The 16,077-nt window shown below is 47.7% G+C and overlaps 1 protein-coding gene across 7 annotated transcripts in view; it reads right to left on the bottom strand.

Moving 5' to 3' along the window:
• ARHGAP32 (Rho GTPase activating protein 32) overlaps window positions 1–16,077 on the bottom strand; it is a 237,929-nt gene that overhangs the window by 86,817 nt on the left and 135,035 nt on the right. For all 7 annotated transcript variants that reach the window (XM_064397872.1, XM_064397871.1, XM_064397870.1 and 4 more), the window contains one exon: window positions 7,191–7,277. In XM_064397872.1, the coding sequence (XP_064253942.1) occupies window positions 7,191–7,277 (87 nt within the window). The remainder of the gene's footprint in view (window positions 1–7,190; window positions 7,278–16,077) is intronic.

Raw genomic sequence — 16,077 nt, 5'->3', positions numbered from 1 at the left:
GCTCTTGTCTTGAGGAGGTTATTTCCAGATACTCTCTTTCCCCAGCAAAACCTACCCTCAAATAAATTCCTGAGCATTTCTCCACTGGAGTCCCAGCACAGAAAGCCTCTGTCCCTGGCATGCTGAGTGGACAGCTTGAAGTGCACCTACACCTGTGCACACTGTGAAGTGCACCTGCACATACCTGCTGAAAAAATGTGCTTTAGCACCAACAGCTCCACAACAGTTTTTATTTCTGCAATGCTATAAATATATTATAAATTTATTATTCCATTCAAAATCCACACACAGCTACACCCCTCGTTCTGCATCTCATGCATCCAGAGTTAAGAAAACAAAGAGCTGACCCCATTTCGGTCACAATACACGTTTAAATAATTAGAAAGAGAAAAAAAAAATCTGAAGCGATCCATGAACGGAGCAATTAAAGAGCAAAGTTGAAGGGTGACAGTAATTTTCCATGTCTCGCGAGCAGTGGCTGGATCTCCACAGCAGAGCAGTGAATCTGCCCTGGCAGATTCACCAGCAGGGAAGGGTACCCCAGAGCCCCAGGACACACGGGTGCAGCTGGGACAGTGCAGTGTGCTCCTGGAGGGACAACAACCCCTTCTGCCTCAAAACTGGCACTGCCATGGTGACATGTCCAAACAGGACAAGGGGAAACAGCCTCAAGCTGTGCCAGGGGAGGTCCAGGTCAGACACCAGGAGGAATTTCTTCCTGGGAAAGGTGGAAGGGGCTGCCCAGGGAGGTTCCTGGACTGTCTAAGGAAGGCCTGGATGTGGCACTCAGTGCTCTGGGCTGGGGACAAGGTGGGCATCAGTCACAGGGTGGACTCAATGGTCTGGGAGGGCTTGTCCAACCTCAAGGACTCCATGACTCTGTGTAAGAATCAAAGGATCACAGGCCAAAACCCCAGGCTGAGCAAAGGGTGTGGTGAATCTGCTCTCAGAACAGCACACAGCAGACCCCAGTGTTAATCCTGCTGGATGGGAGTGCTGCCCTACCCAATCCTGCAGAAAAACCCTGAACACCAGCCAGTCAAACCCTTGCCCTTAATAACTACTATCCCAATTACTAAAACATTTATCCTTTAGTGTTATCATGCCAGCTACAGGGTAACGGATTTCAATTAAGCAGTTCAGATGTAATTCAACCCCTATAGATGGCAGTTTACTTCCCCAAAACCTGGAGCAGAGCCAGCTGTTTCAAAGCCCCTCCACCTTGGCTTTGGGATCTCCTGAGGTCTGAGCATGGCCCAGCAGCACCCTGCAGGCTGCCTGCCAGCTTCAGGCATTCTTGATTAATTCTCATTCCCACTGTCACTTCATTTTTATTTACTGCTGCTGGGAGCAGGAGGCACGCAGTGTGTGACCTCAGATCCACCAGAGCACAGCACGTGGAGTGATGGATTAGCAGGGTGGAAACAAGGAATTCTGCTACTTTTTTTCTGCCTAATGTGAAACAGCCCTCAACACCCAAGAAAAGCTTAGGACAGAGGTTTCAACATGTGTGAACATCTGGAAGGATGGGGTAGAAATATCCAAGCCAGAAAGGCCTGTGGGCAGGTTTTGAAAAGGTTTTGTGGATTTACCAAATACCCAGGATTTGCTGCCTAGAGAAGCTGTGGCTGCCCCATCCCAGTATGGGGCTTGGAATAACCTGATCTAGTGGAAGGTGTCCCTGCCCATGGCAGGGGCTGGAACTGGATGGGTTTTAAGTTCTTTTCCAAATCAAACATTCCATGAGTCCACCTCTAAACACCTGCACACGTGAGGCACCAAACTCGTGTGCTATCTGTCAGTGGAAGTTCCATTTCCCCAGTCATCTTCAGGCAAGTGGTGCCAAGAGCCAGAAAAGAAGAACAAAAAACAAGGCAGGGGAAAGGTTGTGATGGTGACCAGAATTTTAATGCATCTGAAAGCAGAGCAGCTTTTCTGAGCCCTGAGCACACACAGACTGGCCCTGACCAAGGGGTGAGGACACACAGGTAGGGACAGGAAGCTGCATCATGGGAAAATTTACTGTTTAAGAAAAGCACCCATTATCTGCTTCTGTTTTGTTTAGTAAAATCCTAAATCAAGGCAGAAAAATCCTATATAAACATGGAGAAGGAGGTTAACACACATTCTGAAAACAGATTTTGCACTGAGTAGGATCCACCTGGGTGCTCCACATAGATATACCCCTTTAAAAAAGACATGAAAGCTTTCCCCTCTCTGTATGTCTATTTGTATATAAAGCACACAGAAAAATATCTGTGAGTTGGAATCTGTCCTTCAGTCACCTGTTTAAAGAGCTTTTCACAGGAGCAAAGTAGCACTTATTCAGTTCCTGTTCTCCAGGTGTTTGAGTTTCAATCAGAAACTACTAATAAAGAAGACAAAGAACCCAACCATATTCTGAATGTTTGACTCAAAAATCCTCCTGCAAGCAATCTGTGGTTCCAGGCTGGACTATCCCAGACAGCCAGAACCAGCAAACCACACTTGAGATATTGCTGCTCTGACTCAGACATCGTCCCTGTGGGAAGGATCTTGCACTCTCTCCTCCCCACAAACCACCTTGGGAGGGGGAGTCTGCCTGCTCTTCCTCCTTGGAGCCTGCCTTTCCTGGCCTCCCTCTGTGCCTTCCTGCACAGGGAATGTGGGATGGGGATGCCTTCAGAGCTTGGCAAATCCTGCTCTCCAAGCAGAAGATGCCCAGCTCGAACCTCCTGCAGGGCAGAGCTGGGACCAGTGGCTGAGGCTGGGGGCAATGTCTTCCTCTGGTGCAAAAGGGACCTGGCTCCATCCACCAGAGCAAACACAGCCCCTGCTGGAAGGAAGAACAGGAACAGGGCACAGCACGGGGCATCCTGTGCCACAAGAATGCCTCAGCTCCTGCCAGCCTGAAATTGGGAGCAGGAAAATGGAGAAAACCCTGCTTGGACCACGAGAATTCCTGCTCTGGGAACAGCCTTAGAAATGTACCAGTGCTGGAGCAGAAAAAGGCTTCCTTTGCTGGCATTATCCCCAGAAAACAGGAACAGGAAAGGTGCTGTGGCTGGGCTGGCATCACAGCAGTCAGCCTTGTTTAATCCCTGAGACCGTGTCAGCCCTGGCTCGTGCTTGTGCAGTCTGACATCCCTGCTAAGCAGTGCCTGTCACTCCTGTCCCAGCAATCCACCTGTGAGCAGGGACATGAGCAGCCAAAGCCTCGGGAAAGGCTGGAGGTTCCAGCCTCCCTCAACGTGAACATCTCCACAGACAGTCCTTGTTCTCTTCCTGCCACTCCAAATGTCAGCAAAAATGATGCCTGTGGTGTTCAAACACCACAAATTTCACATTGTAAACAGCATTTACAAGTTTCATTTTTCGGAACAAAAGCTGAGACTGGGCATTCTTCTGTTGGAATATTTATGTAAGTACACAGGGAGTTGCTGTAATGTCACACAAACCAACCCCAAAACATCCTAAAGGCACATTTCCAGCCTTCCTTACAAGGACTGGATTAGCCCATTCCAGCCCATTTGCAGGCTCTGAATTGTTCTGATTTATTCTCCACAGAAAAAGTAACCCCTTTTAAATGTGGTTCAGACCGTGCAAATTCTTTGTTTATCCCTGTGGAAACTCCCAAGGATTGCAAACACTGTCCAAGGACTTTCACAGCAGCAGGAACAGCACAAATTCCTCAGGGGACTCAGCCATCCCCTGTGCTCTCCAGGAACCACAGGGATTACCAATTAGTCTCCATGTTCAGAGGAGTCACAGGTACAGTCCTCACACCACCCTTCCAGGACTTGACCCTTTTATTTTAATAATATAACTCTTTTCACACAACTTCTGAAATCTATCTTCTAGAAATGCAAGTTCAGTGCAATCTTATTTGGAAAAAAAAAGGAAAATCCACCTGAATTGCTGAAAAAAAAAAACCCAAACCAAACCTTCCCCTTATTGTCTCTTCCCAATAGGATTTAATTCCCTCCCTTTGTCATTTCCTAGTTTTCATGTTTAAATTTCTCCAAAGGAATCAAAAGAAGAATCCTATCTTCCCTCTTTTCTGAAACAGCTCTCTATATATTCCCATTTCTTCTTAAGAGCTAATAAACTAGATTTTTTTTTTTTTTAGGTTTTTAAGTAGAAGAAAAGCTGAACAGAGTCTTAACCCCTCCTCTGAACCTTGCACAAAGCCTGGATTTCACAACCTGACTTGCAGCACAAATACATCTCCCAAAGAATGCTTTTTCAAACTTTATCTGGGAAGATTTTGCAAAATAGGCATCAAGCACTAATTCTCTTTACACCACTAAAATGATACTTACAGCTGGGAAGGAGTGGGATAGAATTCCCTCAGTGTAAGTAGCTGTGTCCTGCCAAACCCAGCTAAGGCTGAGCTGGATGTTTGAAATATCTGCAGCTCCAAAGCTTTGCTGTGCTGCCTGCTGCAGAGGGAATGGCACAGTAAATGCCATCTGATGTGCCACAGCACAGCGGGGTCTGCACAGCCCAGACTGGCCAAGACCAGCACTACCCCAAACCCATGGCTTAACTGATTTCTCTAAGTCTGGCATTGAAAGTTGCCAGGATGGCAACACCCTCACTCTTTGCTATCTGCTTCTGCAACAAATCACAGCAATACAGAGCTTTTACATTCATGGGGTCCAGCCTCCCTAGCAAAACGCCTGTGTCCATCTGAGCAATCCAGGACACAGCTCAGGCTGCTGCAGCGCCCAAACACCAGTGCTGGAAGCACATCCAAAGCGTGAGGAAAGCCTAATTTGGTTGTCAGGCTTTTTTCCTCCCCGCTTCAATATTTTTGGCCTGATACAGATGCACCCTGCCAAAATCTGTCCCCACTGCACCATCACTCCATGAGCTATTTCACACCTCCCATTCCATTCTCCTGTGGAGCCAACCCCATGCAGACACTGCTGGTGTCCAGCGTGTGATGGAATGGAATCTGTCCCTGGGCACGGGAGAGGCCACGGGGTGCCAGGGGTGAAGGATCTCCATGGCAGAAGTGATGCTCAGCTGTGCAGTTCCTCCCATACCTTCCTGGTCATTGGATCCAAATGTCACAAATGTCTCAGCTTTCTATGGATCTGAGAGACAGGGACATGCAGTAATGTGGGAGAGGGTGGTCACAGGCTTGGGGAAGGGAGAGGCTCCAGCTAGCCAGGGGGAGTACTTTATAACAGAAGAAAAATAGAAAAAAAAAGAGAAAAAAGAAAGAAAAAATACAGGAAATGTAAGGAAAAAAAGAGAAAAGGGAAAGAGGGTAAAAGGGCAAAGAAGAAGAGGGGAAAGAGGAAAAGGGGAAAAGAGGAAAGAGAAAAAGGAGAAAGAAAAAAGGGAATGAGGAAAAAGGAAAAGGGGGAAAGAAGAAAAGGAAAAAGAGGAAAAGGGGAATATAAAAAGGACAGAGAAAAGGGAAGGGGGAAAGGGAAAGGGAAAGAAAAGAAAGTAAAAATAAAATGAAAAAAGGGAAAAAAGGAAGAAAGGGAGACAAAGGTGGCTGATTCTACACCAATCCTTTAACAGATGAGACCAAATCCCAGGGTTTCCATTTGAGTTCAGTTGGGGAAGGGGAAGGGAATTTCTCAGGAGCTGGGCCTGGTGCAGAATGGCTACAAAGGAGCAACTCCCTTTGCCAAGGCTCAGAATTCCCCCCATTGTCCCCACACAGATGAAATCATGCCTGTACCCTCAGACACATCCCAGCAAAGCACTGAAGAGTGGGAGCAAGGCACCACAGGAGCGGGGTCAGGCCTCACCTCCATTGTTCCCCATCCCAGCTCCCTGCTGCTCCTGGGCCTCCCTCCTGCACGGGGGTACTCTGCAGGGTTTGGGACACGATTATACCTGAGGGCACCCTGTGGATCTCTGGAGGTGTCAGTCAGGTGGGGGAAGGATCAGAAGTGATGTGCTCTGGAGCTAGTGAAAAACTGCCATGCTCTCCAGGCTCACCAATAACAGCCAGGGAATAATCCAGGGCTCATCCCTCCACTGCGCACTGCAGTTGTACCCCAAATGTGAGGGCTCAAAACACTCTGAAATTCCAATTTCCTACAGTCCCCTGGAAGTCCCTTTGCCAGGCACTGCCCTGCCCATGGCTGGGACAGACGTGTGCCCACCCCCAGGGTTTGCTGTGCTGCCTGTCAGCCTGGGCTGCTTGGCTGGCAAGTGCTGCTTTTGTGCCAGACTGGCTCCAGGGGGTTACAACAGTCCCAAAAAATGCCAAAACACTGGCAAATCTGAGAGATGTCCACTTGGAGCCTCTCTTCCCTTACCCAAGAGCACATTCATAAATACGTACAGGAACATGTCAAAGCTGCCCACAGAGAGGAATTCCTGCTGGAATTAACACTGCTGGAGCTCAGCCTGGCCAGGCTCCATCTCCAGAACAGGGCAAGAGGCTCTGCTCCTCGAGATGTGGGATGCTCTGCTCCTCAGGATGCTCTGTTCCACAGCTCTCACAACACCCCACTCTGAGCACAGAGCTGAGGCAGCAGAGCAGGGACCCTGCAAATTCAGCACCTGTCAGCGTGTACTCACTGGTAAGATGGATGCTCAGGGCGTGCTGAGGGGAATCATGGGAAGAGCTGCTGTCCTGAACCCAGGAAAACAAGCAAACACAGGCAGCAACTCCACACTGAACCTGCCAGCACCCTGCATCTCCCACAAAGGCTGAGCATACTGAAATACACCCATTAGGTAGCCTTTTACAAAGTCTCACAAATCAGCAGATGAAGAATTCGTGGGACAGAGCAGCAGATTCCTCTGCCCAAAGCATCCTGAGACGAGAATTCCACGCCAGGTGTCTGGGAGCAGATCAAGACTCCTGGCAGCACACTGTGGTAACAACAATCCCACAGGCTGGGATTCTCCCTGGTGGGGTCACTGGTGTGTCCAGGTGTCCGTGCTCCCCCCGAAGTGCCCTCAGCCTGGGCACACCCCCTCCTGCCTCTGGGCTCATCCCTGGCCATCAGTGAGGATTATCTGCTTCACATTCTCCTTTTTCTTCCCTCAATCCTTCTCCTCTCCTGAAATGTGCTGGTGGCAGCACCACAGGCAGCACCCCTGGGGGACCGAGCCAGGGAAGAGGTGGAAAACCCCAGACACACCACAGGGAAGAGTCACATCCCAACATTCTGGAGCTGTGTGGGAAAGAGGATAAAACCCAGGCTGGGGAGAGAAAACAGGGCATTTACCTGACAGGAGATCTGCACCAGGTACACCAGCTCCTTGGACTCACAGCCATTCCTCGTCACTTCGTTCTGCTCCTCCGGGAGCGAGAGCTGCAGAGGGGGAGGGAGAGAAGAGAGGAGGATCAGCCAGGGAACAAACCAGGCCCAGAGCAGCACACGGAGCTCAGCACCCACACAGCTCGCTCCCGGACACACCGAGTCCCGGGGAATCAGGGAATCAGGGAAGGGCTGGAGCTGCCACAGGGGAGACACTCAGCACACACAGACCCTGCAATGCCACCGGATTCTGGAAGCTCACCTGACAGGTTAAAAATAAAAATATGGTTCAAAAATAAAACAGTTATGGGGAGGCAAATGGTTTGAGGCAGGAATTAAACCCTCCAGCTTAGAAGTCTGCAAAATTAATTGTTCACTGAAAATATCTCTATAAATATTCATAGATAGTGAATATAGAACATAGCTTCTCCACACCTCCATACCCCCTCCCCACATTTTTTTTTTTAATACATTCAGGCAGACATTAGATAATAAAACTTATCTCCCAATTTCAGTGCTGTCTAGCAATTCATCTCAGCAGAGTTTTATGGTACCATTCATCACACCCAGAGTCATTAACTGCATCATCAGGATGTGTTGTGTGAGAGCAGTGAGGAGACATTCCTGCACATGGACCGAGCCTGGAGCATCCCACTCCTGGCCCTGTTATCCCATAAAACAGCTTATGTTTAATGATCTTCTCTGAGAGCAGAAATTACAAATAATCTTAAGCAAGTTAAGACTGTTTGCAAAGCAAATAAATAAAGGAAATGTGTACATAAAAATTAAAAGGCCGTACAAAAATCCCAATTAGCCAAGAGCAAAAAAATCCTGAAACAAATGAAAGCAGAAATGAAAAAAAGGCTGAGGAGAAGAATGCCAAGTTGCTGTATTTAATGAATGTAAGCAAATGAAAATCAGAAGTGGGTAGTGAGAGACACCTCATGAAAGAGGGACAAAGGCAAAGTTCTCTTTATACAAGTGACCATGACACCGGGAATTTATTTAACTTTGTTCTGCCAGAATCTCCCTTCTCTCTGTAGGGAAGTCCCACCTCACACAAATTCAGCCCTCTCCCTCCACCAACCCAGCTCCTGGAACTTTAACTTCTTTTCTGATGGCTGTACACAGGTAAGTAACAACATTTCTGCTCCAAAGAAGATCCTTAGATTTGTACAATTTATTATCAGCATAGGCTGCTGCCATTAATGTAATTAAACACAAACACTGCTTCTGTATTGCACTATCCCTCCACCTTTACCATCATTCTTTGCTATCAAATGTGACATCTGAAGTGCTACTGAGTTTTGAAACAACAGCCAAAGGAAACCCAAAGCATGCAGCGAAGGAAGGCTCACACACACTGTAGGTATTTGCCGTGTCTGCCAGGTATGAGGAGCTCTGGTTCAAAGAGTCCACAGAGATGATCTAAAAGCTAGAGCAGCCCTTCTGTAAGGAAAGGCTGAGAGAACTCAAAGTGTTCACCTGGAGAAGAGAAGGATCAACCAGGGAGAGCTCAGAGCCCCTCCAGGGCCTAAAGGGGCTCCAGGAGAGCTGGAGAGGGACTGGGGACAAGGGATGGAGGGGCAGGACACAGGGAACGGCTCCCACTGCCAGAGGGCAGGGATGGATGGGATATTGGGAAGGGATTGTTCCCTGGGAGGGTGGGGAGGCCCTGGAATGGATTTCCCAGAGTAGCTGCAGCTGCCCCTGGATCCTGTCAGTGCCCAAGGCCAGGCTGGACATTGGGGCTTGGAGCAGCCTGGGCTAGGGGAAGGTGAGATGAGCTTTAATGGCTCTTCCAACCCAATTTCATGATTCTATGTATCAATTGTGGGTTTCCTACTCCTGGAGAAAGTTTTCCATCCTCTAATCTCCCCTGTGCTCCTTGAGGGCACACGGACCCCCCCAGTCCCAAAGGAATTTCAGGTGTCCCTTCACTGAGTGTATCAGTAGCAAGCTCATCACCACAGGCCCTGAAAAAACAACAGCCAGGTAACAAAATCACCAAGAGGCAACTGCAGAGCTCTCTGAAAGGAATTCAGGGCCCAACTGTGCAGCAGAATGTGGGGAAGAGAAGGGCACAGGGTGAATTCATCACCTCCCACACTGACACCAGGCTGGGCTCCAGCCACGCCAGGGCTCTGCACAGAGCTCAGGAAGAGCAGTGACCAGCTGGAGGTGTGAGCAGGACACTGAGGTACAGCAATCTTCCTTCCCGAGGCACTGCTGCCTGGGGACCATCCTCAGGATCACATGCAGGGGGTTCACACCCTGCCAGCCAGCCCCTTTTCAGCCCCTGTTCACACAAACTCTCTGTGGGACATTCCAGCCCACTGATGGCCACGGTCCATGCACCTGTCCCTGATTTCAGAGGGGAATTGTAAAAGCCAGCTGAACGCTGCTCCTCTCCCACAAGCAGCCTCGTGCTGAGACAGAGACAGAAACTGTTTACACAGGAAAATCTGTGGGGTTTATCCTGCAGTCCAGCTGTCCTCACAGCAAAATGCCCCCAAAGATGAATATTCGCTCATGTTCCCAGTCCCCACGTGGTTCAGTTTGTATTTTGCTTTGTCAATAGACACGCACCAAAGCTCTTCCAAAAATCATGGATGTCCTGATGTTTAAAAGCCTTTCCTGCTGCTGCATTCCTTGTAAAGAGAACATCCTGGAAAGCACAGTTGCCCCTAGGCTTGATTTGAAATCCAAGCACAAAGTACAGGCCCCTCTTCACCTTACTGGACTCTGAACATGACTCACGGGCAGAATCTGGTTGGCTCCAAAGTGGGACATTGATTTTTGTGTTCTTAAAGAACAGAGCAGCCAGCAGGGCTGGATATCCCTGTAACAGTGCCAATGTGTTTTCCTGAGGTAATTAATCTGTAAAAAGTATTTATTGCAACTGATCATAGTTAAACAGCATATACTTTACAATATATAATCTGCAATGTTCCTTCTTCACATTGAAATTGGCTGTCAAACCTCCTGAGCCTGATGAACAATTATGAGGCACTAGATCCCATTAAGTTCATTTATTTTGGAAAATATAGGCTTAGCTAGGATGAGTGGATATGACAAATTGCATCAATAGCCTTTAGAATATCCTAAACTTTTCACTGGTAGCATTTGATGATACACAAAGAAATCCTTAAAAACAGTCACACCACACTTCATGTGTATGGATAATGCAGAGTCTTGGAAACATTACAAAATAAGGGAATCCCAGAATGCTTTGGGTTGGAAGAGACCTTAAAGCTCATCTGGTTTCTTGGGCAGGGACTCCTTCCACAGTCCCGGGCAGCCACAGCTCCTCTGGGCAGCAACGCCAAGGCATTGCTCAGATTTGTCTTTACATGGCTGGGGACAAGTCTGGGAGCCCCCACTCTGCACACACCCACTGAGAACTGATGAATTCAACACAGATAATTTTTCCTCTACCAGCCAACTAGCACCACAAGTTTTGGGCTCTTTTTGCCCCAAAGAGCAGTACTTGCTGGCCAAGACTTTGCTGATCACATCTACAAGGAGCTTAAACTTAAAAATGCTTCTGTAGTTCATGTCTGAGATAGAGGCTCATCTTGGGCAAGCTGGGTGACAAGGGGACTGATTACAGGGGTCTCCTGCAGAGCAAAATCTATTGGTCATTCCTCTTGTATGGAAAAACAGCGACAAAGCAGGAGGCTGAGTTATTATATGGCACATTCAGAATTAAAAATAATTAAAAGATAACTTGAGATCTGTGCAATCAATTTTTTACTTACAACCACTGCAGAGTTTTATGTGCTCCTCTTACAAATATCAAAAGCTGTGAAAAATAATCTCAGGAAAAGCACTACATAAACCTGTTGAGAAGATTGTTGGCTACTAACAATGAGCCAAATCCTGACCAGGTAAGACCTGGTGCCCCTGAGGCCCAGATGTCAAAGGAAGCTCATTCAGCCAGCTTTAACTTTCATCTCCTTGTTTCCTAAGTGTTATCAACCCCATCATCCAGCTCTGCTGGTGAAAGGGTGATTTGTGAGAAGCCTGGGTAGTGTAGGTTTGATTTGTCTGTGGAACTTACTTCAACTTCATAAAATAAACTTACTTCATAAAGCCATGAACACACTGATTGCACTCATGCACATCACAGCAAGTGAGTAACACAGGGCTGTGGCAGAGAGCTCACAATAAAATAAAAATATGTAAGAAAGAGAAAACAAAACATAAAAGGAAAGAAAAAAGCCCGAACAAATCCCCCTCCCCAACAGAATCAGAGTTAAGGTTATAATTTAATGAGGGAGGTATTCAGTAATTAGATGAGAATTAATTTATGAGAACTGTATATTAGAAAAATAATCTTGTTTCCAAATAGAAGGAGCAGATCATCCTTCCCAAACTCCAAACCTGTCTGTGCAGGTAATGGTGTAAACTTTTATAATTTAATTAAATTAATCCAACTGAGACCCCCCTCTCATGTCAGGTGAGTGGAATCAGTGTAGAGTTACACTGACCTGGGACACAGCCAGGGAATAACACTCCACAGAGCAGCAAAACCCTGTAAAATAACCCTCCTACAATTCTTGGAGCTGATTTCAGTCCCCACAGCACCTCCCCGGTTTCATCTAAATTCCTTGGATAATGATGCCCTGGTTGGGAGCCAGCAGAAAGCCAAGACCTCAAAGGTGATGCTGTGTGTGCTCACCAGGGCCTGGCTCCTGCAAGAGGCTTTAGAGACACTCTTGGCGCAGAGCTGAGACAGGATCAAGCCACAGGGAGAAAACAGGAGCTTCTTCAGGAAAATATTGGGACAATCACAAATATCTGTCACCATCTGAGCTGGGAGGCAGAGGGTGACAGAAACCTGCCTGTCCTTGGCCCTGCCCTGAGGGTTTCTCACACATTTCATGGCCAGCCAAAGGAATTATGGAGAATGACAGAATTGTTGAGGTTGAAAAAGCCTAGGAGATTATGGAGTCCAACCATTCCTCCAGCACTGCCATGACCACCACTGACCCACGTCCACAAGTGTCACATCCACATGGATTTGAAATCCCCCGGGGGATGTGGACTCCACCACTGGCCCTGTGCAGCTGTGTCAGGGCTGGACAGCCCTTTCTAGGAAGAAATTTTCCCTGATATCCAATCTAAACCTCCCCTAGAGCAACTTGAGGCGTTCCCTCTGCTCCTGTCCCTGCTCCCTGTGAGCACAGCCCGATCCCCCTGGCTGTCCCCTCCTGTCAGGAGCTGTGCAGAGCCACAAGGTCCCCCCTGAGCCTCCTCTTCTCCAGGCTGAGGCCCTTTCCAGCTCCCTAGACAAAAAAACACAGCTTCTCCCTACAGCCCTTTCTCTATGCTTCAAAATAATAATTACTTAATTATTGTTATTTACAACAGCATAACAGACATAATTATATTGTGGTATTTATCTAAATATATGCATATAAATATGAGTGCATTACTTGTATAATAAACAATAATATAATATATAATAAACTAGACCCATAATACAAAATACAATAAATGTATAACTGTACTTATATACTGAATATAATTTAGTTATTGTAAGGTAAAGTACAAGCAAGTTGAGCCTCATTAGCAGACCCTCTCCCCTGTGATCCAACACAACCAAGTGGCAGCACCTGGCCCAGTGATCCAGGTGGGATGAGGAGCTCACATTTGCAGGAGTCTCCAGGAGACAGGGGATGGCAGGAATGCTGACCAAGGCTTTAGCCAGGAGTTGTAAGGCAGTGGCAAGGCTGCTGCTTTTCCTGGCAGAGGTTGTGTCACTGTTCCAAGGACAGCTGATGATCTTGTCATGTTTTCTCAGGATGGAATTCCAGGTTAAATCCCTGGGGAAGGCAGCCAGACACAGGCAATGGGAATTGCTGCTGCTTACACCCAGGCATGGCAAAAGCCCATTAATCCTCCAAAGCACTGTTACATCTGATAACTTTTTTTCTGACAGTATTAGGAATTACTTTTTTCCCCTTCCTAAACCATCACACTTTCATGTCTGTTAATTTCTGATGCTGGTGCAATTTAGCAAATCAAACAAGGGCAAAGCCCCAGGACCAGCAGCACCTTCATGGAATGTGTGTGAGTCTGTCTAGTGGCCAAGGGCAAGAAGCAGGAGCATTTCCCTATGAAACATGGCCATGTTTGATTAAAAAACAATAATTCTAAGACCAAATATCCTTGGAACAAATCCTGAAGAAATGAAAAGCTGATTAAACTCTGAGATACTACCTCATTATAAGGAAAAGCTTTGAGCACATCTCTCAGCTCTACTCACCAACAGCCAGATCCTACACCAGTTCCTAAATTATCCTGCTGGTCCAAGCCCCACTTCACCCTCATTACCCAGGCTGTTACTCACAGCATCTTGTCTGGTAATGGGACCTGCTGTTACTTGTCTGCTATCTTCCAGACCTGCCTTTTGATACATGTGAAAATTTGATTTTATTCTATCTGAAATTTTAGGTTGGCAAATCTTCTCAAACAGGGAAACGTTTTCTACCTAATTACTCTGACAGCATAAATGTATTTATATGGCCTATTTTGCCTCACTCCAGCTTTATCTTGCTAAATGTACTAATTATCCTCCCACACACTTCCCATCTTCTCCTGCTTTCCCGTCTCATCCTCAACTGTGGCTGCAGAGCAGAAAAAGTACATTCTTCACAGAGTGGTTTCTTTACCCAAGCATAAATATCCTAAAGTAATGATCAAAGTAAAGACAAGAAAGCCCTGTTTAAAGAGTATTTTTCTATCTGACTCTCCTTTTTTCTCCTGCTATTCTAAATCACCCCTTTGACAACTCCAACACAGTGCTCAAAAAGCAGCAGAAAAATACACAGAAAATCAAATAGGGCTTGATAAAAGAAAAAAGGAAAATGTGTCTCCTATAATGTCATGTAATCACTACTCCAGGGTGTGAGTAAATCCCTTGCTGCACCTCATCTGAACCATGTGGAATGTTGGATATTATCCCTGGATAGTCCATGGAGCACCAGGGGCCAGCCTGGCCACATTCAGCCACCATCAGCACCAGGGTGAGCAGAGATCCAAGCACAGCTCTCCCAGGACAGCTGGATTTCCATCTTTAAGGACACTTCCAAACCCAAGCATTCTGTGCTTCTCTGCTTCCCCTGCCTGTTTTGTACAGAGTGTGAGATACCACTGTGTGGAAGGGTTTGGATGCTGGAATTAAACTCCAAGGCACCTCTGCAGTAAAGAGGCAAAGTATCTCCATGAAGAGATCTCTGTGGTGCCCAGTGACACATGAGGGAATGGCTGAAGCTGTGCCAGGGAGGTTTGAGCTGGAGATCAGGAAAGTTTTTCCCCCAGAGGGTGCTGGCACTGCCCGGGCTCTCCAGGGAATGGGCACAGCCCCGAGGCTGCCAGAGCTCCAGGAGCCTTTGGACAGCGCTGCCAGGGATGCCCAGGGTGGGGTTGTTGGGGGGTCTGGGCAGGGCCAGGGATGGGCTGGGTGATCCTGGTGGGTCCCTCTGGCTCAGGAGATTCTGTGATCTGTCATACCCTGTTTTCTCCCCATGGACTGAGCACAGTACAACAGAAAATATTCCTGGAATGTGTGAGGATACGAGGGATAGATGTGAAATTGACTGGTGGAATCCCAGAATGGTTTGGGTTGGAAGGGATCTTAAAGCCCATCCAATTCCACCTGCTTCCACTGTCCCAGGCTGCTCCAAGCCCCAGTGTCCAGCCTGGCCTTGGGCACTGCCAGGGATCCAGGGGCAGCCACAGCTGCTCTGGGCACCCTGTGCCAGGGCCTGCCCACCCTCACAGGGAACAATTCCTAATTCCCAATATCCATCCATCCATGGCTGCCCTCTGGCAGTGGGAGCCATTCCCTGTGTCCTGTCCCTCCATCCCTTGTCCCCAGTCCCTCTCCAGCTCTCCTGGAGCCCCTTTAGGCCCTGCAAGGGGCTCTGAGCTCTCCCTGGAGCCTTCTCCTCTCCAGGTGAGCACCCCCAGCTCTGCCAGCCTGGCTCCAGAGTAGAGGGGCTCCAGCCCTGAAGCAGCTCTGTGGCCTCCTCTGAACTCTCTCCAGCAGCTCCAAGTCCTTCTTTCATGGGAACCCCAGAGCTGGACACAGTAAATCCACCTTCCCAACAGACACAATTCCCATCCAATCACAGGTGTACTCAGAGGTTGGGCTTTATGCAAGAACTCACACTGAGTCAATGTAAGAGCTTGTGGGATGTGTGTTTTGCCTGCAGTTACTTCCAGAATTATTTTAAGCTTGCAAATCACACAAGAAAATTTCTTCCTCTGGCAGGACGATTATTCAGCAGTCAGCATCCCTTCATCTGAGCTTCACCTTCAAGACTAATAAATTCTAGCATGGTTTATAAATATGAACAGCTAGAGAAAAGGGCAGGTCCCAAGCCCAGCAGGACCCTCAGGGTGCTTTACAGGTACTGGATGCAGCAATGGCTCCATATGTGCTTTACAAGCACAAAAACATATCTCCTTTGGGTTATTTGGTTATTGTGGTTTTAATATAAGCATCCAGTGAGGTCATGCACAAGTGCTACATATCTTGGTGCTTCTGAGAGAGCTGAGAACAGCTGGGACACTCCTTGAAGTCCTTCAAAATCAAAACTCCTGCAGAGAATAACTCTAAAATCATAGAATCCCAGAATGCTGTGGGTTGGAAGGGACCATAAAGCCCATCTCATTCCACCCCCTGCCACAGGCAGGATCACCTTCCACTATCCCAGCTTGCACAGAGTTCTATCCAGCCTGGCCTTGGACACTTCCAGGGATGTAGCATCCACAGATGGAATGTATGGACACTGAGAAGAGCCTGCTGGACTCCCACGGAAAAATAGAGCTCCTGGTGTGG

The sequence above is a fragment of the Passer domesticus genome, chromosome 23, assembly GCF_036417665.1.
Source record: "Passer domesticus isolate bPasDom1 chromosome 23, bPasDom1.hap1, whole genome shotgun sequence".
NCBI classification, from domain to species: domain Eukaryota; kingdom Metazoa; phylum Chordata; class Aves; order Passeriformes; family Passeridae; genus Passer; species Passer domesticus.
The sequence above is the reverse complement of the archived record's forward strand: the minus strand, read 5'-3'. Positions and strand labels throughout refer to the sequence as shown.